This window comes from Rana temporaria, chromosome 3 (assembly GCF_905171775.1).
Source record: "Rana temporaria chromosome 3, aRanTem1.1, whole genome shotgun sequence".
NCBI classification, from domain to species: Eukaryota; Metazoa; Chordata; class Amphibia; order Anura; family Ranidae; genus Rana; species Rana temporaria.
This window is the reverse complement of record NC_053491.1, coordinates 33740617-33766860: the sequence shown is the minus strand read 5'-3', so window position 1 is coordinate 33766860 and position 26244 is coordinate 33740617. Positions and strand designations below refer to the sequence as shown.

The 26244-nt window shown below is 41.1% G+C and overlaps 1 protein-coding gene across 2 annotated transcripts in view; it reads left to right on the top strand.

Moving 5' to 3' along the window:
* The window catches only part of NTRK3 (neurotrophic receptor tyrosine kinase 3), a 936199-nt gene that overhangs the window by 858700 nt on the left and 51255 nt on the right, over positions 1 to 26244 (top strand). For both annotated transcript variants that reach the window (XM_040342395.1, XM_040342396.1), the window contains one exon: positions 18445 to 18688. In XM_040342395.1, the coding sequence (XP_040198329.1) occupies positions 18445 to 18688 (244 nt within the window). The remainder of the gene's footprint in view (positions 1 to 18444; positions 18689 to 26244) is intronic.

The following is a 26244-nucleotide window of genomic DNA, read 5'->3' as shown; positions in this document are numbered from 1 at the left end:
TTTAATTTGGTAGATTACTTATATACTCTGTTGGGGTTGGATGAAGGTGGATCCATCAGAGTCTCCAAATCATAACATAATAAATAGAACACAATACATTTTGGATTCATTCATTACATTATAATTTTGAGATTCTGATGGATCCACCTCCATCCAACCCAAACACAGTAAGTGGGAGTCATCCTATTTTATACCTTACAAGATTCATTGCAATATGTTTCCATTTCATATGTAGTGCATGTTTTTATAATGATGAAAAATATTAATGCAACGTAAAAACAAAATGGATCCAAATTAGTTTTTGGATCATTTGTTATATTGTAATTTTTTTTTGGATCTGAATGAAACTAATGAATTTCGTTGTTTGGTTATAATTTATTTTGGATTCTTTGAAAATCATTACTGTTGTGATTCGGAGATTCGGATACTTTGCGAAACTCCAAATACCAAATATTTTGTCCAAATTTTGATTTGTAATGAAACAAATCACACATTTCTAGTTAGGGGCCATGTACAGGTTGTAACTGCTTTTCAGAGGATATTGGCATGTTTTGAAACAAAGATTCCTAAGCTTGGCGGCCTGAATGTCTGGTGCCTAAACTCTATATAAAAACATTACCCTTTATACTTGGAATGATTGACCTTAAAATGGCAGGTATCTAGACCCAACGCCCTTCAGATAGTAATTTATGAAGAATTCAATATGAATGATACAACACATGATCATAGAAGACGTGCACATATTTGTTGCCTCTGTATCCAAATTGTAATAACAAATATGATGATGTGAACTTCCTAATTAGCGAGAATTTCTTAAATTTTGGCTCACATTAGTAATAGGACTTGTAGAAAAGTAGGCGATATCCCTAAATCTAGTCCGAAGTGGAGAAACAATTTGATCAACGAGTGGACAGTGCTTAGTCTAGTCTATGTTTTATTGTTGCAGTGTTGGAATTTAAGGCTTAAGTGACTTACCTAAGAGACATGCCTGCGCAAAATGTCAATGCTTTGCATTGTTATTCTCTTCCATTGTGCTATCACAATCTGCATTGCAGATAATGGCAAAAGTTGGAGACTGCAACCGCATTTGTCTTTTCAAACCTAATGCGATTTCACTGGCTGTAACAGAAACTTGGCTCTGTAATTCTGAAGAACATAGAGGTGTTCTAGATAGTTTGTTTCTGTTTTTTTTCCCTTTGCAGCTCTTGTTATACATACAGATGGAGTACTTCTCAGTACACTAAAGCTGTCTAACTACACAGAGTTATGCAGACATACTATTTGCCTTGATTAAAAATTGAACAGCACCCCAACTCAATCCTTGTGAAGACGTTGAGATGTGTGACATCTGCGTATTGTCAAAATGTGTCACTTGCTTCCTGTAGATGTTTATATATACAAACTGTTGCTAAAAATAAAGGAAAAAGGAAAGATGCATATTGCAACAGCAACTTAAATATTGCTGGAGTTCAGTCTTTTCCAGCACAGGGTTATTTTCTGGTAGGGTAAATCAGGTGAATATATACAGTGGATATATAATTGAAAAACAAACTGAAATCTTTTAGGTGTAGGGAAGTAAAAAGAAAATAATGTGGATGCATAAGTGTGCACACCCTCTTATAACTGGGCATGTAGCCGTGTTCAGAATTAAGCAATCCCATTCAAACTCATGTTAAATAGGAGTCAATACACACCTGCTATCATATAAAGTGTGTCTGATTAACCCTAAATTAAGTTCAGCTGTTCTAGCAGGTCTTTCCTGACATTTTCTTAGTCGCATCCTACAGCAAAAGCTACGGTCCGCAGAGAGTTTCCAAAGCATCAGAGGGATCTCCTTGTTCAAAAGGTATCAGTCAGGAGAACCGTACAAAAGAATTTCCAAGGCATTCAATATACCATGGAACACAGTGAAGACAGTCATCATCGAGTGGAGAAAATTTGGCACAACAGTGACATTACCAAGAACTGAACAACCCTTCAAAATTGATGAAAAGACGAGAAGAAAACTGGTCAGGTAGGCTGCTCTTCATATGTCTGGGCTATGGGGTAGAGTTACGAGACAGAAGCGTTTTCTTATGAAGAAAACATCCAAGCCTGGCTAAACTTTGCAAAAACACATCTGAAGTCTTCCAAAAGCATGTGAGAAAATGTGTTATGGTCTGATAAAACCAAGGTTGAACTTTTTGGCCATAATTCCAAAAGATATGTTTGGCCCAAAAACAACACTGCACATCACCAAAAGAACACCATACCCACAGTGAAGCATGGTGGTGGCAGCATCATGCTTTGGGACTGTTTTTGTTTGGCTGGAACAGGGGCCTTAGTCAACATAGAGGGAATTATGAACAGTTCCAAATACCAGTCAATATTGTCACAAAACCTTCAGGCTTCTGCTAGAAAGCTGAACATGAAGAGGAACATCTTTCAGCATGACAATGACCAAAAGCATACATCCAAATCAACAAAGGAATGGCTTCACCAGAAGAAGATTCGTGTTTTGAAATGGCCCAGACAGAAAATCTGTGGGGTGAAAATCTGTGGGGTGATCTGAAGAGGGCTGTACACAGGAGATGCCCTCTCAATCTGACAGATTTGGAATGTTTTTGCAAAGAAGAGTGGGCAAATATTGCCAAGTCAAGATGTGCCATGCTGATAGACTCATACCCAAAAAGACTGAGTGCTGTAATAAAATCAAAAGGTGCCTCAACAAAGTATTAGTTTAAGGGTGCGCACACTTATGCAACCATTTTATTTTTTTATTTTTAATCTCCCACCTAAAATATTTCAGCTTGTTGCTCAACTGAGTTGTACAGTTTATTGGTCACATTAAAGGTCGAAAAAGTTCTGAAATTATTTATCTTTGTCTAATTTTTTTTACATCACAGAAACCTGAAAGGGGTGTGTAGACTTTTTAAATCCACTGTATATGTATATATACAGTATATATATACAGTATATATATATATATATATATATATATATATATATATATATATATATATATATATATATATATATATGTATACAACTTTATAAAGTGATGTCTCTTTAAGTTCTTTAAGTTCTATAATACAAGTAGGTGTTGGATAGGATTATACAGCAAAAATATCTTTGAAGAAATCCAGTTGGGAACATTCACCAAGATAACTTTTTATAGCTAATGCAGGTGATATAATATAGGGTTAGGGTTAGAGGGTTAGGGTTAGGGTTAGAGGGTTAGAGGGTTAGTGTTAGGGTTAGGGTTAGAGGGTTAGGGTTGGGTTAGGGTATAGGGTTAGGGCTTAGGGTTTAGGGTTAGAGTTAGGGTTTCCCATTGAAGAATAAGGCTAGGACTCAGGAATTAGAACAGGGACCTCCCCCAGAGGTCAAAGGTCAAAAGGCAGGTTCCCAGAGGTCAAAGGTCATGGGGGTGTGGCTGACTCATCTCCACCAAAGTGTACCGCCTACCCCAACTAAGTCGGGGAATGAACAAGTCGGGGAAAGTGTTAGTAAGTATAATAGAGCATCAACCCGATACTTGAATACAAAACAATATATTGAAAATGGGTGTTGAACGGAGGTCTCTAGATATATATATATATCACACCAAGGGATACACAAATATAGCAAAAATTTTAAATTATTTATTTGAACAAAAAAAATGCTAAAAACAAGAAATAGCATCCATAGGGCATCAAGAAGCCCACATAAGTTTACAATCAAAAAGGAGAGGAGCAGTCTGATGTAACCTGCCTACGTGTTTTGTGGTACAGTCCGCTTCTTCAGGGCTTCAATCTCCATATCTGACTGGACATATCTAGTATATGCGTATGGTTTTCCAGCATGTCCATTCGATAAAAGCAGGTCATTAGACGGGACAGGCTGCTGTACACACGGCCAATGGTCTGTTGAACTGGCCGTGTGTACCAACTTTCAGGTTCCTACAGAGATACAGAGTTCATAGGGTTGATTTATTAAAGGAGTAGAGGTTGTTCCCTTAACAAAGGGAATTTTTTCTCAGCTTTGTATGCATAGTAAAGTTGTGTTCACTTCTACCTTCAAATCAAAACCAAAAATCCCTTTGCACATTATTAAACTTTTTAATGTGAACACAGTGTCACCCTATTCATAAAGCTTGGTACATTCTCACTTAACAAAGTGAACATTTACTTTGAAATAAACAGTCTTCCTGTATTAAATCAACTTCAGAGTGATATAGTGGCCCTTGAGACAAAAGGCTCAATTAGCAATGCTAAAACATTAGGTTAAGGATCCCTAAGTGACTTTTGTTTTTAGCTGAGCCCGATGAAATTAGCAAAAAGCGTTCTTACCTGAAAATAAAGATCATTATCCTTATGGTAAATTTCATGATTTGAGCTTATGTCTTATATATCTATTTCAGATTAAATACGGTTCAGTATTATGCCTTGTGTGTATATATATATATATGCACATTTTTTTTTTTTAAATGCAGCAATGATTAAATAATAAAAGAAAGCTCTATGTTTGGGGAAAAAAGGAGATATATTTCATTTGGGTACAGCGACTCATGACTGCACAATTGTCAATTAAATTAGTGCCCTCTTGCAAAAAATGGCCTGGTCAGGAAAGGGAGTAAATCTTCTGAACAGTGGGCCACCATAAATGTGCCAGCTTGTTGCCACATTACATTTCGTCTGTCTGAGGTGCTTTGAAGACTTTTGAATACTACAGAGGCATGCCAAGTGCCAGCTTTTAGTCTTCTACTATAAAAGGTCTAACCCTGCAGATTAGCTTTGAGACATTTCCATTAATTCACTTACTTATAAATGGAATTTTGCATTTCTGAGACATAACAGATTATGTCCTTCAATCTGTTTCACCTAGAATTATAATCAAGTGATTTATTTCACCTCTACCATTGGAAGTATCACTCTCTGACTTTACTAGCCAATAAAATGATGCAAAGTGCTTAATACAGTGTTTCCAAGGCAAGGCAGCCATACCAAGCATTACGCTTGCCATCAGCTCTGTGACAGAGGAGTAATTTGTGGCCTTTGATTAATAGACTTTTCTATATTGCAGTTAGGTGAAAGCCTCTGCAGTTGCTATTACATTTATTTTTTAGCAAGAGGCATTTCTTTCATTGAATATGATACTGGACATGACGGTATTGAATTAATAGACAACACCTGAGCATCGTGGCATTGAACTTCACACCTTCAAAGCTAGAAGAATAAATCTTCATCTAAACAATGCGCTTTTACATTTTTTAAAAGAATTTATATTTTCAACATCTATCTATCAGATCCCAGCGTATGCGCGAAAACACGGCATTAACCTGAATAATGCCATTCACAAAAATGGCACGTTAGTGCATCAGCATGGTTGTCTGCGGCGCGCATTTGCCGCAGACATCGGTGCCCTTTTTTGTAAAAATATCTCCTTAACCGTGTAGGTTAAGGAGATATTTCTTGCACCTACAGGTAAGCCTTAATCTAGGCTTACCTGTAGGTGCAAGTTGTGTGGTTGGCTTTACACCTTTTCACCTTTAGAGCCTTTTCACACTGCCAGTGCATGGGCATTGGTGGTAGTTTTAGCAGAGCTTTACCATTATTTTTTCAGTACATTTTGGGTGCTTTTAACCCCCGCTAGTGGCTTTGCAGGCGCTTCGGCTGGGCTGCCCATTGATTTCAACCACTGGTAGTTGGTGAATAAAGGGTTAAAAGCGCTCACAAAGCGCCAATGCGGAGGCGCTTTTCAGACACGTCAGCGGCACTGCCCATTGATTTCAACCTCCGCTAGTGGGCAAATAAAGGGTTAAAAGTGCCCACAAAGTGCCGCTGCCGAGGTGCTTTGCAGGCGCTTTGGCGGCACTGCCCATTGATTTCAATGGGCCGGGGCACTCTAAGAGCTTTACACCGCTCCTAAAGCGCCTCAAAGAAGCTGCTTGCTTATCTCCTACCACAAATCCATGTATATCTCTGGAAAGAGTAATAGTTCTGATTAGGGGTTCTAAAGAAATGATGAAGAGTATTGGCGAGAGTGGGCATCCCTGCCGTGTCCCATTTTTTATATTTATCGGGCTAGAGAGTATGTTGTTTACCTTGACTCTGGCTTGTGGATTCTGGTATAGGGCCGAGATCCACGACATCATGTTTCCCCCTAGCCCTATATGCGAGCATGTGGCAAACATGTAGTCCCAGGAAATTCTATCGAATGCCTTTTCGGTGTCTGTTGATAGAAGCATTCCTTCAAATTTGGATTTTTGGGCATGGTGGATTAGGTTTAGTGCCTTAGTAATGTTGTCCCGGGCTTCCCTTCCTGGCATAAAGCCTACTTGTTCAGGGCCTACAATTTTGTGGAGCATGGGTTTAAGCCTATTGGCTAGAATTTTGGCCAGGAGTTTCAGATCGACATTTAAAAGTGATATGGGTCTGAAGTTAGCGCAATCAGTATGGTCTTTGTCGGGTTTGGGGACAACAGCAATATGTGCCATGAGGAATGAGTTGGAGGTATTTTTGTTCTTAGCTAAGTAGTTAAAAGTAGAGAGTAGGGGAGAGCATAGTATGTTCGAAAATGTTTTGTAATATTGGGATGTGAATCCGTCTGGGCCAGGGCTCTTTCCTGTTTTTAGGTCTTTGATGGCAGCTTGTAGTTCTAGAACGTTTATGGGACTTTCTAGATCTGTAATTTCGTTTCGGGTGAATGAGGGGAGTCCACTTTCTTTTAGGAAGTCAGATATGGTTTCCGTTTTAGACTCCTTAATATGGGGAGGTTTGTGTTGATTTGGCAAGTTATATAGTTTGTCATAGAACCTATGGAAGAGTTCGGCTATTTTTTCAGGTTCATGTCTTAATGTACCCCCTTTATCACTGATGGCGTGCACTTGATTCGCTGATTTTGCATCTCTAAGGGCATTTGCAAGGAGCTTTCCACTTTTATCTCCCTGTTCGTAGAAGATATTCTTCTTAAAAAAGAGGGATTTCCTAACTTTAATGTCTAGTATTAGTTTTAAGGCTGACCTACACTTTACCAGTTCTTCCTCCACTGAGATTGATAGTGATTGCTTGTGTTGTGTTTCTAGATTGGCTATTTGGTTTATCAGTCTGGCAATTTCTTTGTCTCTTTCCTTTTTTTTTCTGGATCCCCACTTTATCAACTCTCCCCGAACTACGCATTTATGTGTTTCCCAGTTATTTAGGGGGTTCGTGTCTGCAGCAGGATTATTTAAAAAGAATGTGGTGATTGTTTGATGTATGTCGTCTTTAATCATCTGGTCTGTAAGTAGAGACGCGTTAAGTCTCCAGTTGAAAGTGGATCTTTTAGGCGGATCAAGGACAAGGGATATGGCTACTGGGGCGTGGTCCGAGAGTGAGATAATGCCAATCTCAGCCCTGGAAACGCTTCCCAGGTCTCTTTGAGAGACAAAAATCATATCAATACGCGAGTACTTTTTGTGGGGGGGCAGAGAAAAATGTGAAATCCTTCTCGGATGGGTGTGTTGACCTCCATGCATCTACCAGCGTAGGAGACTGTAGCATGACTTTGATACGTTTTAGAATTTTAAAGGAGACATGAGTATGTCCTGAAGAGGTGTCCCTCAGTGGGGAAAGAGGGATGTTGAAATCTCCTCCAAGGACAACACACCCCTCCGCGAATCGTGTGAGTTCATCTATGATCCTGCGGCAGAACGTGATGTGAGCTGTGTTGGGGAAGTAGACATTGGCTAATGTGATGGGTGATCCTGCCCATGAGCCTTTTATAAAGAGATATCTCCCCTCTGGGTCTGCTAGAAGTTGTTTAATCACGAAGGGAGAGTCCTTGTTAAATAGGATAGAAACTCCTTTGGTTTTGGCTAGGGGGTTCGTGGCATGAAATGCTTTCGTGAAGAGGTTGTCGGTTAATTTGGGTATGTCTTGCCCTTTAAAGTGGGTCTCTTGTAAGAAAACCACTGAAGGGCGTACTTTTTTGAGTTCGCGTAACATTTTGGTTCTCTTTTCTGGTATGTTCAGTCTGTTGATATTGTGTGATATGATAGAGGGGGCTTTCCCCAGAAAGGCGTAGGTCATGTTGGTAACTTTTAGTCCTTAGGTGTCTGATTTGGGGATGGGGCAATGATTCCCTGGGTTTGTAACCTAGGCAAGTGGGGGGGGGTATGTGAGGTGGGAGGGGGGGGAAGGTATGAGGTGAAGGGAGGGTAAGGTAAATAGGGGGGTAAATGTGAGCGTTACTCAAGTACACACTAGAGGTGTGGAGAGTCTACTAGATTCTTATTAACTAAGAATTAAGTTGTGCTCCTGGAGGTAGGTGGGAGGAGCGCGAGTAGAATGTGTCAGATCTACTACCAATGTTGTAGAGATCTAGGTCGGTGGTAATGAATAGACTGTATTGATGTGTTCGTGAGGAATTAGGGGGTCGTGGGACCTGGGAAGATTTGTCATGGAAAGGTATCACCCTTTCCTCCTTATTTTCCTATAGAAAAATGGAAGCGGAAAGAGCAAGGTGAGCTAGTATATAGATCAGAACAACCTGTGTGTCCTATATAGCTTACAAATCCTATTGTAACATATGCTACATATAAGCATCCTTAAAATTCTGTGCAACCGTGCCCAATAACATTATCCCATGTAGAACCTAATAGGTCTGATATTCAGGATGGGAACAATAAACTCAGAATTATAAACATATAAAAATGAAACGAGAAAGGATAAAAGAAAAATTCCCCCCCCTAGGACATAGCGTAGTGTGAAAACCCCCTTAATATAGCAGGTAAGAGGTGTAGGGGTAGCAAAGTCATTTAACTCCTCTTTAGTTTGCTATAGTCTATGCGTTTTCCCGGAACAGAAGATGTTAATTCTTCACCACCACCGCAGAGGCCTCTCCGGTGGGGTGAGGCGCGACCTTGGTTAAGTAAGTGTTGGTATCTGTCCAGAGGTGTTAAACACCCTGCGGGTATTGTGGAGGTGTGACGGCAGATTACTCACGGTTAAGGCCGTCAGATGGTCTCTACAGTGTGACGAGTTTTCAGCGTTGTTTGACTGAAGTGCATCTGTCCGTCTGGGTGCGGTAGTGTAGTTCCAATCATCCGCAGCTGATGCATCCGGTAAACGGCTCTGAACCTGTGGATACAAGGGGTCTAAGGGTTGTAAAGCAGGTTAGAGCCCTGTGGCTATGATGTGTAAAACTGCATGTATCCAGGTGTATAGGGTTTACGGTCAACTGCAGTAATTTAGTCACTCTCTCTGCTAATGATGTATTAAGTGTCAATAACCTGTGGAGGTAAAGTTTGTTTCATAGCAGAAAAACGACATCAAATAAAGAGTTAGTCCCTGCATAGTGACAATAGGGCTTGTGTTGAAGTTTCCTTCATGTGCCAACAACAGTGTCAAACTCAGGACTCAAACTCCATCTGGTGGTGGAACTGAGCGATCTCACTCATAGTGTAATATGGGTTGAGTAGGTTCAAAAAGAAATAAAGGAAAAGAAATGAGCAAAAAAAAAGAAAAAACTAATCAGGAGCAAAACAGAATCAGGAAAGGGTGGTTGTCAAGCCTGCTTCAGGTTATTGAGGGCTGTTAGGGGAGGAAAGATCTGAGTGTTCGTAGCTCAAAGATTTTTTTAGAATCTCTGTGCTTCCTTCATTCTGGGGCTTTTGGAGCTCTTAGAGGTAGCTGGCGAGTTGCCATAACGGTCGTTCTGGTTGTTTCGCCGGTTCCTTTGCTGGAGCGGGGAGAGTAATGATGGTGGTCCCGGTGATTGTTGAGGATTGTTGACCGGAGGAGGTAGAAGAAATTCTGCATACCAATCCGGTAGGCTCACTGGCGCAATCTGCAGGTTTTCGCAGAACTTCAGTAGTTCCCCTGGTATCCTGAGCAGGTGTTGTTTGCCCTTGTAGTTAGCCTGTAAAGCGAAAGGAAACTTCCACCTATAGGGCACATTTTTCTCTCGGAGTACTTCAAGAAGGGGTTTCAGGGCTCTCCTGTTCCTTAGTGTGATGGGGGACAGGTCCTGGAATAGCTGTAGCACAGCGCCTTCATGTATGACCTGGTCTGCCATCCTAGCCTTCCGTAGAATCTCCTCCTTCAGGCCGAAGTTAGGGAGGCAACAGATAATGTCTCTAGGGGGGTTGTTGTCCGGGGCTCTGGGTCTGAGGGCTCTGTGAGCTCTATCGAGTTCAATCAGGGATTGTTCCGGTCTGTCCATCAGGTTGTTAAAGATGGCGGTTAGGGTAGGCCTCACTTGGTCTGGGTTCACCGTCTCAGGTACACCCCTCACCCGGATATTATGTCTTCTCCCCCTATTGTCAATGTCCTCAATGTGCCTGTTCATGTCAATTAGGTGGTGGTTGTGGTTAGCAGCTATTTCGTCGAGTCTGAGCAGGGCTCTGTCCCGTCTTTTCCCCGCGCGCTCCATCACGGCTATCTGCTCAGAGAGCCGCATGAGCTCAGATTTAATGTCCGTGATGGCCACAGCAAAATAATTTTTGATGTCCGCTGCAATATCGGCCATCATAGCATAGGTCAGAGGGCTATCATTCACGTCGTTACCTCTGATAGATTCTTCGGAGGCCGGGAGAGAAACTTCATCATCCTTGTCCAAGTCTTCCTCCATGTGCAGTCTATGTGGCGGCGCCATCTTAGAGGCCTTGTTGCTGCTGGTGAAGCCGAAATTGCTGAGATTAGTCGGCGTGGTCTTCCGTTTGGGGGTGTTTAGCGATCGTAGGGAACGATTGTGTGACCCTCTACGGAGTTGGGAGGACATAGTCACCCTTGAGCTGGCCTTTTTCAGTTCCCAGGTCCCACGGGTTGCCGGAGCTCCTTCACACTGCTGCCATTCGCATCGCGCGCCAAGCCACGCCCCCTCTTTATACTTTAATTCCTGAGAGTAGGTGTGTACATTTGGGCCAGCTGGTAGGTGTCCCAGTGCATTACTTTGCCCAGAGACCCATAATACTATTAAGACTGCCCTGCCCAGGAGGGCCGCCCTGCCGCAGTATATCTGTGTGGCGCACTCCTTTTTTTTTTATGTCACAATGTACAGTATAAGATTTTCTATCATCTGTGCCCACTCTTCCCACACAGAGTTAATCCAGCTCTGAGCAATCCTCTTTTAATTTTCAGTGAAATAAAACAGACTTACAGAGAAAAACCTTAGTCCGTTCCGCCTCTTTGCTGTGAGTGACAGGTTATTTACATATCTCATGAACTAGCTTCAGACAGGCGTTATTTTTTAATTTCCACCCCCACTCCTTTTCTGAAGTCATGTGGTTACTTTTCTGGATTTTGACTGGATGTTAGTGATCATAGCAGAATTCAGTGTAAGGAATACACAGGAAAAAATGCATGTTGACAAGTGGAGTGTAGAGGTGGACGGGGAGTTTACTGACATCACAACTCCACCCACATAGCTCCAGACAACAGATCCACCCACAGAATCTGCAGTTTTTCAGTTGTTATAACAGACAGAGGGGAGACATTTGACAGGTAAGGATACATGCTTAATCCACTTTAAGTGGTTAAGCCCAGCACAAGCTTAACCATGTCATTGGGTTTTCTTCAGTAAATCAAGATTTCATTTTTTATTTAACTAATTGAAAATGCTGATCTTGTATATTCTTCAGCCATAAAGGAAGTACTATACCTCAGACATGCACATGGTTCAGTGGTCAGTAAAATACAGAAGCAGTGAATGTGCTATGCATGAATCTATTCATTGCATATAGGGGGGTGGAGTGAAGAGAGGTTGCGGCACCCGGGTGCCCGGTCGCCACTGTTTACAAATGGTAGAATATTCCAGTAAATTGAATAAACCACATATACTGTTCAAATAAGATCTCTATCCGACTGATCTCATGTGAAGTAATGACTGGATAAGATGTTTATTCCTCGCCAATTGTAATTCCAATCTTTAAAAGGCAATTTGTAGTTCTCAGCTTGGTTTCTACTTGCAGCACAGCGTATAGCACCTTCTAAAGCACATATATGAATGAGCCATGTCTCGTAAACATGGACTGCGGCAATGTGTTTTCTTACTGCTGACAAAAGCAGTTTGTTTTGTCTGCTAAATGCATAGTACAGCATGCTCAGTGCAATTTCAATCTGCTCCTTCTCTGAGAAATGGGTTTCTGATGGGTGAAAGGCGACATAAAAGAAAAGAAAAAAAAAAAGTGTTGACATTTTGTCATAAAGAGATTTTTGATTTATTATGCGGTATGTCTTTGGTAATATCTCAGCATGTTCCCTAGGATTTTTGTATAGTTTTTAGAGAGTGTTTGTTTGTATGAAATACTCCAGCTACATCTTGTTAGGAGGTTGAGAGGAACCCTAGGGATATCTGGAAGCAAATCGGCAATGAGATAGAATTTTTCTAGTTAGGTTTGCGGACTTTACAAATGCATTTCTGTTAAGCAGTGACATGTTTATCACCACTGTACTACTAAAACTTCACATCACCATTGCTATGTGCAAAAAGTAAAATAAATCACCATATAGGCAGCAACGGTAATATTATGATTACATCTTAGTATATATCAATATATATACCGTATTTATCGGGGTATGCCGCTCCCCGGCGTACAACGCGCACCCCAAGCTCAGCCAAGGTAAAGAAGGAAAAAAAAAGAAAACTTACATGTTTGCCCTGCGTCAATCGGCGGCCTTGTCCGGTGTTCGTCTGCGGCTTTGGCGGTGTCCGCCTGCGGCCTCCATCCAGGTGTCCGTCTCGTCCAGCGTGTCCATCTGCGGCCTCCATCCAGGTGTCTGTCTTGTCCAGCTCCATCCAGGTGTCCGTCTCGTCCAGCGTGTCCATCTGCGGCCTCCATCCAGGTGTCTGTCTCGTCCAGCTCCATCCAGGTGTCCGCCTCGTCCAGCGTGTCCGTCTGCGGCCTCCATCCGGTGTTCATTTTTTGATTTTGGCGCGAGCCGAGAGGAGCCGGATTTCCTGTGTGTCCGGGTCCTCTCGGCTTGTCTCGACTTGTCTCGGCTCCTCTCGCATTGCTGCGGGCGGGGCCGAGCCTAGTCGAGCCTAGCCGAATGCGCAGTACACTCGGCTCGGCTCGGACAATGTCGGAGACAGCGGGGATCGGCGGGGTATCGGCGTATATCGCGCACCTGCGATTTCCCCCCGATTTTAAGGGGGAAAAAGTGTGCGGTATACGCTAATAAATATGGTATATATATATATATATATATATATATATGTATATATATATATATATATATATATATATATATATATATATATATATATATATATATATATATATATATATATATACAAGGAATGCAAAAACAAATATGTAAACCCCTTAGTATTAACTGATTTTCTGCAGTAATTTGACTAACACAATGAGGGTTATTTATGAAAGGCAAATTCACTTTGCACTACAAGTGCACTACAAGTGCAAAGTGCACTTGAAATTGCACTGAAAGTTCACTTGGAAGTGCAGTCGCTGTAGACTCGATGGGGACATGCAAGGAAAATAAAAAAACAGCATTTTAGCTTGCACATGATTGGATCATAAAATCAGCAGAGCTTCCCCTCGTTTCAGATCTACCCCTCAGATTTACAGCGACTGCACTTCCAAGTGCACTTTCAGTGCAATTTACAGTGCACTTTGCTCTTGTAGTTTGCACTTGTAGTGCAAAGTGGATTTGCCTTTCGTAAATAACCCCCAATGTGCTTAAAGGGGCTGTAAAGGCAGAATGTTTTTTATCTTAATGCATTCTATGGCAGACATACCCAAAGTCCCACAAACTGTCTCCTAAAGACATGAAGGTAAAAAAGCTTCCATGTGGTGCTCTTCCCACAGCCCCCTTAACACTCACCTGAGCCCTCTCTCAATCCAGCAATGTGCATGGAAGCATGGGAGTGAGCACGCACCAGTGGTCTTATAGTAAGCGGCTTGCTATTGGAGGCATTGATAAAAGGGGAGGAGCTAGGAGCACCGGTGGGAGAATAAAAGGATAGGGTCTGCTCTGTGCAAAATCATTGCATAGAGCAGGTAAGTATGACATGTTTTCAATAAAAAAAAAAAACTATTGAGCCTTTATTATCACTTTAAAGTGTTCATAGTTGGTAAGGTTGAATAAAGACACCAGTCCCTCTAGTTCAACTTGTGTGTGTATGTGTATTTATATCTCTACCTCTTCCCATATAACTTTATAGTGTGTTCAATAAGATGCTCATCTAAAACTATCTTGAAATTAGCTCCCTTGTGGCATCATCGACCCAGCATGCCCCTATCGGTGGCGTCACAAGGGGTGACTCCGCACCTTAGCTGTTGGTGTGGATTTTTTTTCAATTTTTTTTTATAAAGGAATTGTCAAAAACTTGTGTTTCTTTATTTACTTTTTACACTTTTTTGGTGAATGGGTAGAGGTACATGTACCCCATAATCTTTCACTTGGGGGGGATCTTATGGGTTTCCAGATTTCGATAAACCCCCCACCCCCAGACCCCACAACCACTGCCCAGGTTTATAGAGACGAGGTCCCTGTCCCCATCAACATGGGGACTAGGTGCTTTGGGGTGGTGGACATGTTGCCTGGTATGGTTTTGGGGGCACTCGCTTGTCCCCCCCTTTCCTGGCCTGCCAGGCTGCATGCTTGGATAAGGGTCTTGTATGGATTTTAAGGGGGATCCTATGCATTTTTCTTAAATCCATCCTGAAGGGCCTGGTTTGGATTGGGGGGACCCCACGCTCCCCCCCCCAGAATTTTCTATTGCCAGCACTCTTTTGTTTACATTTTAGCTCTCAGCAGGGTAGTTCAATGACAGCTGACGAGTCATCGGTCGCTAAGGACGCGGCTCCCGGATTCCTGGCCCACGTGTTAACAACCAGCTATTCTTCACACAGAATTGGAATCAGTCGATTATTTTTTGACCGATCTGAATTTGAATTGTTTTGAAAATTTGGAATTTGTTAGAAAATGAATAAACAAAATTAAATTAAACTAATTTCAATGAAATTTGTTACTATTTTATTCGAAGAAGCGGGTACATACGAATCTCGAAATTACCAACATTTCGGCCGAATTTAGATTTTCACCAAAATGAATGTCTACCTATTGTTGCTGGGGTGTATCTACTGTTGCTTGGGGGTTTATTGTTGTAGGGGTTCTATTGTTGCTGGGGGGTCTATTGTTACTGGTTGCAGGGAAACCATTGTACTGCTTTTCTTATTATCACTAGCAAATTCCATACAAATTACTTAACACCACAAAATGATACTTGGTTTTGTATTCTCTAAATGGGTCAGTATTGGGCAGTAGGTAGGGGTTGGAACCAAAGGACAGTACTCAGGGGTGGGTAGGGGGCGGAGACAAGGGGTGACTCAAAAGAGGGGAATACCTGCACCTTTTCTCTGAGAAAAAAGCCCTGGATACATAGTGGCCCAGATCCACGAAGAAGTTACGTTGGCCTAGATCCGACTGACGTATGTCTTAGTACGCCGTCGGATCTTAGGTGCATATTTACGCTGGCTGCTAGGTGGTGCTTCCGTTGATTTCCGCGTAGAGTATGCAAATTAGCTAGATACGTTAATCCACAAACGTACGTCTGCCTGGCGCATTTTTTTTACGTCGTTTACGTATGGCTTTTTTCGGCGTAACATTACCCCTGCTCTATGAGGCGTACGCAATGTTAAGTATGGACGTCTGGCCAGCGTCAAATTTTCCGTCGTTTACGGAAAACTTTCGCGAATAGGGCTTTGGGTAAATTACGTTCACGTCGAAAGCATTGACTATTTGCGACATGATTTCGAGCATGCGCACTGGGATACCCCCACGGACGGCGCATGAGCCGTTAAAAAAATTTCATTTACGTGGGGTCAAGTTGTATTAACATAAAACACGCCCACATCTTATCCATTTGAATTGCGCGCCCTTACGCCGACACAGTTACACTACGCTGCCGTAACTTACGGCGCAAATTCTTTGTGGATACGGAAAATACGATGTAAGTTACGGCGGCGTAGTGTATCTGAGATACGCTACGCCGGCCTTATAGATGCGCCGAGGTACGTGGATCTGGCCCATAATGTTCTCCTATGTATTGCAGGTTTGACCTCATCCAAGTGATTTTGTCTTGTTCCATCCCTCTAAATTACATTAAGGTCTGAAATGGCAGGGGTAACCAAACTTGTATTAAGGTTGTTAAAATTATCACTTATTCGATAAAGCTGATAGGCATAATAAAGTGTGATATTTATTTCCTAAAACTGACAGTTGCAGCATTCGTCAATAATAGAAGTCATTGATTGTTTGGTCACGTTGACAGATTCCAACTGACCTCAGCGTAATTTAATGTGGATTAATGGCTTAATCCTTACGGTAATAGCAGCAAGGAGATGCAAGAAAATTGAGAAACACACGCCGCGCTTCCACATATTCTTTTTCTTAATCAACTTTACTCCGTAGACCGATGTGCGCTCAAGATGCAGATTTTCTCTCACCTGATGTATTCACCCCAGTCATTCTCCATTTCCATTTCATTTAGATCTAAAGGTTGTCTTCCAAGAAAATCTATCAAGGTTAAATAAGAATAAAGAAAAATGGGCAGGAAACATAGCTAAGTGTTTACGCGATGATACACATTCATAAGGGTTAATTCTTAGTCAGTGAAAAGAAAAATAAATAAATACAGTTTTACATTCCGGCTTTGTCAACTGTGAAAAACACAATCTAGGCTAAAATCAATTGTATTCTAAGCTTACACAAATAGCTCACAGCTGTCTGGATTTTGACAGATAGGGGGACCTATTTCTCATAATAAAAGTATTAAGAAAGCACGAGTCCCTCCCAACAAAATTATATTGTGTAATTGTGTATAAAACATATTATGTGTCTTATTTTGAGTATAATCATTTTTATTATAGATATTTATAATTTATATGTATATCCACTTCCCGCCCGCCCGCAATGTACTACAGATGGGCAGCCGCCATGGGCAAATCGACATACTGGTATATCAATGCCTACCTCTGGGTTCAGGGTGCGCCCCCTAGGTGGCTCATGCTGCGGGAACCCGTCAGCAATTCCCAGCCTATGACTCACATTTGAAACATGCTGATTGGCTTTGTACAATCACAGTTGAGAGCTATGCAGTGGCAGTTGGTGGTAATTTTTTTGGGGGGGGGGCGGCAAACAGTGCACCCACAGTCACCCAGGGGGGTCAGTGCGGGTTAGCCGTAACACTCCCCCCCGCCCCGGTCTGGTTGGTCTGGTCCAGAGCACTTACCCCATCTAAGGGGGGCAGCGCTTTTCCTGGGTGACAGGCAGCGGGCATCTTCTCCTGCTGTCCTCCATGGGCATCACAGTGGCTTCCATCTCCTCCCTCTTCCTCCCTCCTCAGAGGCCAATCGGAATGCTTCTCCTTTCAGCCAATCGGGAAACGTGTCTCAGACCTGCTTCCTGATTGGTCGGTAGGAGAATCAGTGTGAAAATAGCGAATATTCATTCGCTATTGTCACACAACTTGATGGGCTCGGTTCACAGTGCTCTTCGCCCCAAGTCCACTCTCTTTTGGAGCCTATTAGAGCCTCTGGCTCTGTGCCCTTAATGGACGGGCTGCCCCTAGAGCTCTGTGATGATATTCAACACAGAGCTCTGTACACAGGGAGCGATCTGTCAATTTATCATCCCTGCTAAGCAAATAGACTGCTTCACTTCGTGAAGAATACCCAATCACATGCAAGAACAAGTAAAAAAATAATTACTTGCACATGATTGGATGATAACAGTCAGCAGAGCTTCTGCTCCTTTACTAAGCTCCGGAGCAACTTGCAAAGTGCACATGCTATTTGCCTTTAGTAAATCAACCCTGTGGTGTTTTTAGTGTCTGCTGCTTTGTATTGATTCATTCTTGTGCTATCAGACTGAATCACTTCTGACAAGTTTTCTTGACACAGAGAGAAAAAAGATAACTGGAGTGGGAGCTAAAGCACACAGGCTGTGATTGACAGACTCAGCTCTGTTTCTGTGAGCTGTGTAGGAGGGGGGGTGTACCTTCCATCCAATAAGCTCTTAGAGATCCCCTAACTGACCTCTGCCGTGTGTAATTATAGCTTTTCCCTACTTTCTGAAATCTCAGACAAGCTTTATCCATTCTGGGCTTTGAGTGCATATAGTGAACAAATTATGCAGATAAACAGGTACAACTTATGAAGAATGATCTGTTTCATCTCTGTGTATCACCTGAGGCCAGTCACTTCACTAGGTACATGTGTTTACAACCATTTAGGATAGATTTAAGGTCAGGGACATTCTTGTAGTTATTATATTATCTTTTAAAAAGTGCTATTTACTGCATATGATTACTTTAGGTTCTCAGGCTTATATTGGTTTGTGTAAAAATCCATTATGGTCCTTATACGCAAATGTTTATGAACTCAGACCACAGTGGGTTTCTTCAATTTTACACAACTGCCAAAAATATTCTATAAGGTATCTCTACTGACTGTCCAAACATGTTTTGTACTTTTAGAGCCCATGGACCTGATGCCATGATCCTTGTTGATGGGCAGCCAAGACAGACTAAAGGAGACATGGGCCTGTCACAGATGCTAAATATTGCCACACAGATTGCTTCAGGAATGGTTTATCTGGCATCTCAACATTTTGTACATCGAGACCTGGCCACCAGGAACTGCTTAGTGGGAGCAAGCCTGCAAGTTAAAATTGGAGACTTTGGCATGTCCAGAGACGTCTACAGTACAGACTACTACAGGGTAAGGACACTTCCGCCATTTATTGTTAGATTCAAGTGTACTCAACAAAGCAATACAACACAGTACAAAAGATTGCGTGATTGTTTCCATTTGCAGCCCAACCAATCATATTTTAGTTTATTAAAAAAACAATAATATTTATTTGTTGCTTTGGGTTTGGAAACTTTGCATATGGCATAGTTACTATAAATAAGTCAAAATGTCTACCATATTATATAGAAGCAGGGCTTTTTTTCAGCTGGAACTTGGTGGAACTCGGTTCCACCACCTCTGGCTCAGGCCCTCTGCGTCCTGCTCAATACTATCACTTGTAAACACAGAAGTTTGGCTTCTGTGTTTACAAGTGACAGCTTGTTTCCCAACAGCTCCCACAGATCTGATCTCCTGAGCGGCTCCCACTGAGTGTATGATGGAGACAAGGGAGGTGTAGGTACTGACACCCCCACTAAATGATCTCCCTTCAAGTGAGAGAGGCAGAGCCTCCTGCAGTGTGTGGGTAGATACTAGAGCCCCCTGGGTGCTTCAGCTTAATACAGCAATACAATTAAGACAAGTGGAAGCTTTTAATGAGGAAGATGATGGGGGCATGCAGAGGTCAGAGCTGAAAAAGGGTGAAAGTGAGATGTGAATAGGGGATGCAGAGGTAGGCAACTGTTGGAGAAGGCTGAGCCATGCACTCTGTGTAGTGCAGCACACCCCTGAACTCTGCACTGTGTGTAACAACCCCCAAACTCTGAATTCTGCACATAATGCACTCCTGGTATTTAATGCCCCTTTAAGACACTTCAACTGTTAGTGGAATTTGACCACATTCACTAGTTGATGTGGTTTGGACGGTATGTGTGGCGGGAGGGGGGTTTTGGGGGGTCGTGGTTGAGTTCCTGCACCTATTTTCTCAGAAAAAAGGCCTGTATAGAAGTGCTGTGCAAAAAAAAAAACACACATGAGCAGTTTTGAAATGATTGGGGAAGGGATGGAACCCCTGTGATTTTTATATGTGGTAAATTTTCCCACTGGGAAAGTGATGGGAAATCTCTCTAGTGAGGTCAAGGATAGCAACACTTGACAGATGTAATTATTAATAATTCACCAACATTTTGGCAGTGGAAACATATCGGCCGAAAATTGTGTTTCCTGCATTTTGCTGATAGAGGAAAAAGTGACGATAGTGGCACCCCGAAGACGCATCGTGATTTTGGCGTGATTTGATGTGATTTTACAACAATGTTACTATGCTTATAGTGTATTTTTCATAGGTCATGTGACTCAAACAACGCATCACAGGGGCATTATTTATGCCTTCTTGCTGCATTTTCAATGCATTTAAACTGGGAGGTGTATTTTGGTGTGGTTTGTTTAGCTGATATTTTCATGTGAAAAGAACAATGATATTTTAAAGTTTGCCCGCTGTGCTCCGTTACTCATCTGCCCATTTCTGGGCCACCTTGGTGTAATGAGATAAATAAAATCAGATCTGTATATCTATGGGTTGCAGCATAATGCTCTTTGCACTTATTAAGTAAATAAATACACTCCAAAGTCAAAAGGTTTCAGTAACAACAAGAACATTAATAACATTATGTGTTTTTTTTCTCTTTTCCAAAAGGCTGCTTTATATGTGTAATACAAAAATAAATAAAATAAGCTTAATGGCGGAAAATGTAACATTTACCCCTAACTTTACCACATTCATTGTTAATGTTAATTATTGATAGCAATCTGTTAAAATTTTTATGTTTAGGCTTTTTTTTGGTGCTTGAGCCTAAGCACTCTAGAGATAGGGACACAGAGGTGGAATTGGGGCTGAAGGTCCCCTCCTTTAATTGGGTAAATTTATAAGACACTCTTTTTCAAGATGGGGGTTCTTGTTCTTATTCCCCCCCTTTTTTTATTTTTTTTTGCATCTAAGCACTTTATAGATAGGGACATGGCGGTGGGATTGGGGCTGTAGGTATAGTCCCCTCTTAATTTGCACCCTCAATGGGGCTAATTTATAAGAAACTTTATTTCAAGATGGGGGTTCTCATCCCCCCCTCTTTTTTTCCCTTCTCTCTTTCTTCTTCTGAATTTGAATGCACATGCACTTTAGTGATTGGAGCACGGGGGAGTGCATGGGGCCGTTGAATTTGCCCCTCTAAATAAAGCCCTATAATGGGTCAATTTAATACACCCCTTTTGACAATGGGGCCCCCTTTGTTTTTTCTCTCTCTCTCTCCTCTTGTCCGACCCTCCTACCTCCCTAGGGACACCCCTCTCCATCTTCGCATTTTAAGTCAATGTAGGGGTCTGGATGGGCGGGGGTAGGAATAGAACTTAGTCCAAGAAAAGAGGACAGTGGGAAAAAGGCACGACATGGAAGGACAGGAGCTAGGGACACTTTCAATTATAGGTTTATAAGGACAATACGTTGAGACTGGTTTTTAAACAGGGTAGGAAATGAAATGTATGTATTTGAAGGGGTATAATATATGTATGTTAGAAGTCTGTTTTGTAATGAATTTGAATGAAAATCAATAAAGAGATTTGGGAAAAATTTTTTTTTTAATGTTTAACAATAATATTAGTAATAATAACAATAATAATAATTAGGAAGAATATGAAAAAGATTTATAGGTAAACATTTAATATTGATCCCAGACTCCCGGAGAGAATAATTGATTTAATAAAGTTGCATCCCTGATATGCTTATCAATGTCTTGTTTGCAATGTATGCATTTTGAATGTCAAGTTATGTGTTCACACGAATAGCAAAAAATTGTAATGATAATAATAAGAATAATAAGAAAAATAAAAAAATGTAACCCTAGTTCTACATCATTGTTTTAATTAAAAGATACTCCTGTTAAAGTGGATGTAAACCCCATTTTTTTTTTTTTATGTCACAATGTAGAGTATAAGATTTCCTATCATCTGTGCCCAGTCTTGCCACACAGAGTTAAAGCGGGAGTTCACCCATTTAAAAAAAAAAAAAAAATCTCCCCTTAGCTTCCTGCTCGTTCGGTCTAGGGGAATCGGCTATTTATATTAAAATATGTGCAGTACTTACCCGTTTTCGAGCTGCATCTTCTTCCGTCGCTTCCGGGTATGGGTCTTCGGGAGCGGGCGTTCCTTCTTGAGTGACAGCCTTCCGAGAGGCTTCCGACGGTCGCATCCATCGCGTCACTCGTAGCCGAAAGAAGCCAAACGTCGGTGCGGCTCTATACTGCGCCTGCGCACCGACGTTCGGCTTCTTTCGGAAAATCGCGACGCAATGGATGCGACCGTCGGAAGCCTCTCGGAAACCTGTCAATCAAGAAGGAACACCCATTCCCGAAGCCCATACCCGGAAGCGACGGAGAGGATGCGTCTCGTAAACGGGTAAGTACTGCACATATTTTAAAATAAATAGCCGATTCCCCTAGTAATAACGAGCAGGAATCTAAGGGGGAAAAGTGCCCTCTAAGGGTGAACCCCCGCTTTAATCCAGCTCTGAGCAATCATATTTTATTGTTCAGTGAAGTACAACAGACTTCCAGATAAAAACCAAAGTCCTTGCTTCTGAAAAAAAGTGCACAATTCACATCCCCTCCCCTGTGTTTTGATTAAATGTTTTCAAAATATGGGGTGAGTCACAGTTCAGTGCCATGAGAAAATGCAACAGCCATCAGAATATACATAAAGCTGGAGGGAAGAGGGGAGGGGGATGTGAATTGAGCACTTTTTACAGAAGCTGTGTATGTCTGCAAGCAGTGCATGAGATATGTAAATAACCTGTCACTCAAGCAAGGACTTTGGTTTTTATCTGGAAGTTTGTTTTATTTCCCTGAACAATAAAAAGAGGATTGCTCAGAGCTGGATTAACTTTGTGTGGCAAGACTGGGCACAGATGATAGGAAATCTTATTCTCTACATTGTGACATAAAAAAAAAAGCTTTTATAAACAATAGTAATAATAATATTAATAATAAGTATCCTTAACTATAAGACAGAATATATATGTTTTTTAAATAAAGTTGTCCATCTGCTTATTAGCGCCTAGTTTGCAATGTATACATTTCTTAATAGCTAGAGATATAATAATACTAGGGATATAATAATAATCATAATTGTTATATTGTAACTAGTAGCATCTGTAATATGTCTGCTGGCTGATGTTATCTGCAAATACATAATAAAATAAAAAGCATGTGCATGTATACAGTAAACCGGTCACAAATATGAGGAGTTCAAATTGAGAATAAAATAAAAAAGTGCATAAACAGTTATCCTTCTTACATTGTGTATCCTAAAGTAAGCCTGCGCTTTGCCAGTGCTTGGCAAAGTAACAGGGTAACATTGACTTAGTTCTCCTTAACAGCGCATACTTACCTTAATTCCCCCCCAAGCTATCCCATTGAGCCATGGACAATTCCTGTGTAATCTAAAAGTCACTGAAGTCATAGCTTACAAATCTTTCTGAAATCAGCTAATTTGCCAAGCTCTGTCACATGTTCCCCATGCCTGGAAGATCCCAGGGAGTAACGGAAAGGTAAGTATATGCTGGGTAGAGGTGAGATAATAAAGCAAACCTAGAGATTTGCCATGAGTAGGTAAAGTACCATTTAAAAATGCAACAAGCAAGATTGTTAATACCAGAAGCACAACAGCATGGCTCCCAACTCTCACTGATTTCAAGGGACCGTCCCTGATTTGGAACAAAGTCCCTCTTTCCTAGTTATTTGTCCCTCATGTTGGTCAGATCTATATAATTGTACATAAAATGCACTTTTTAGCTTTCAAAAAATGTCTCCCAGTGCTAAACCTTTCATCCAACTTCTAAATTGCTGCCTTTGTAAATTTTCAAAGCCAATATAAAGGAATATCAGTGATTAAAAAAAACACTTGTGGGTTTACCTAATAATTTTTTGTAAAATTCTCCTTTAAGGGGGTGCGGCAGGAGTGTGTGTCCTATAACTACATACTTTTGCTAATGGGCGTCCCTCATTCCCATCTCAAAAATTTGTAAGGTATGCAACAGACCAGTGTGAATCCATACATAGAATTTAAAGAGATGCAATTTTTTTGAGCTTTTCTTGACGTAAATGTGCCTATAATGTCCGACAATAAATTCATAGTCATTTAAATTCAAAGATATTATTTAAAAAGTCGAATATAATACAATTATATATAAAAATATATATGTTTTTTTAAAAGCTGCCATTTTCAGTTTCAGTTTCGGACAAGTGAATCCTGATTTTTTAGTTTGGGCACCAAAATTTCCATTCGATGCACCTCTAGTATTTACTCTTCCCCGTAGTAAAAGCCTAACAGACAAGTGTACAATTAATTATTGTAGTTTGTAGGACTTTGCAAAACTGGAAACCTTCATTTATGAATCAATGTTTCACCTATCTATAGTGATTTTTTTATTGTTTTGATGAAATTTGCTATTGATGACTTTAACAGCGGCTTGATATGATTACTTCTAGGCAATTCAGGTGTAATTGCTTGTTAAAAATCCTACAAGCGCAGCTATCTACAGCAATATATGGTCTCATCTCGTTTTCACAAGTGTGCTTAGGAAAGTTCAAGAGCCAACTGACCTAGAGGTGATCCAACTAAGATTAATAAATATATTGATTTTTTACACCAACAAACAGTACACATGGCTCAATGGTTACCACATATAGTACACATTGTAGTGAGAAAGGTTATCAAGGAATTTATTATAAATATTATATTGTAAAAGTATGAATTATTTATAATTTTTTGACACTGTATTTTTTTTTTTTATCATTTTAATTGTTATCACAAGGAATGTAAACAATGTGATAGCAGTGAGCAATAACAGGTCCTCTTTACTGAGACATCGCAGATCTCTCCTCTGCCCTTAAAAGCTTCAGCTCATACTGAAGGCGGTATGATTATCTTTTCAAAACAGCAGATGGTGAAACCAGAAGTGACAAAATAGTTGTCACTTCCAGTTTTTTAGGCCATAGAGGTGATCTGGGAATTTTCGGTCCCCAAATCAGTTCTATCATCAGCCAGCAGAACCAATGGCTGCAGTCTTGAGTTCCTCGGTTGGACGGGAGAGCACGGGAAGGCAGTGGAAGGAGATGGAAGTGGGGGTCCCCCTCCCGCTGCTTGGTATAACCACTTAAAGTCCTGCAACGTACAGGTATATCTCCCGGCAGCAAGTGGCTTAGCTAATAGTTTTTAAAGGGGTTGTAAAGGTTCGTTTTTATTTTCTACATAGGTTCCTTTAAGCTAGTGCATTGTTGGTTCACTTACCTTTTCCTTCGATTTCCCTTCTAAATGTTTTTTTTTCTTTGTCTGAATTTCTCACTTCCTGTTTATCCTCAGTAAGCTTTCCACCATCATCCGAGCATTGTAAAGTCAGTCAGAACAGCTTACTGAGGAGGAACAGGAAGTTTAAAATTCAGACAAAGAAAAAAATCATTTAGAAGGGAAATCGAAGGAGAAAGTACGTGAACCAACAATGCGCTAGCATAAACAGACCTATTTAGAAAATAAAAAACAAACCTTTACAACCCCTTTAAAATTGAAGGGGTTGTAAAATCAAAATGTTTTTTTATCTTAATGCATTCTATGCATTAAGATACTTGAGGTGTCTGTGATACTTTTTTTAATTGCACCAACATATAATTTTTCATGGACGAGCTTTTGGGGTGTGTCCCCTTCTTCAAGGTCCAAGCAGTACTGATTCACAAAAGTTTTTAGCAGACGGTGAAATGAAAAAAAAAAAGTATGCTGTCAATCAAAGTCTGTTAGCCAATCAGGGGAGAGAGGGGGCAGGGCCAAACCGCAGCTGTGTCTGAATGGACACAGGGAGCTGCAGCACGGTTTGGGTGCCCCCCTAGCAAGCTGCTTGCTGTGGGGGCACTGACTAGGAGGGAGGGGCCAGGAGCACCGTAGAGACACCTGAGAAGAGGAGGATGGGGGCTGCTTTGTGCAAATCCACTGCACAGAGCAAGCAAGTATACAAAAATAACATGTTTGATATTTTAATAGAAAAAAAACAAGACTTTACAATCACTTTAAAGCGAACCTTCAGTATTTTTTTTCATCTTTCCATCTATTAAATCCTCTGTTCTTTTTGTTTTAACTTTGGATAGTAAAACATTTTTTTAATGCTAGTTAATAAAGCCCACTTCCTGTTTCTTGTCTTGTCATTAGCCTAGGCATATGACATCATGCACAGCTCTCTCTCACTCTTTGAGTTTGCCAGGAAGGGAGGGGGGATGAGTCATAAGAGGGTCATAAGAGGGCCAGTGAAAGCTGGCCATGTGTGTCTGTGTAAATCCAGGAAGTGTAGAGGCAGCAGCTTCAACTGCCCACAGTTAAAATGGCTGCAGCCAGCCTTAGTGGAGGGAAATTTCTGCAGCATATTTGGCAGGTACAGAATCACAGTATATATAAAATAATATACAAAGTGGTTGGAGGGAAGCTTCCGAATGGTAAAGATGTTTTTATTACAAATGATGTGAGCAGACTACAAGAAAAACAGAAATGAAAGGTGCGCACACCTAGTGCATTACCAGAGATAATTTAATAATATATATATTTTTTTGTGTAAA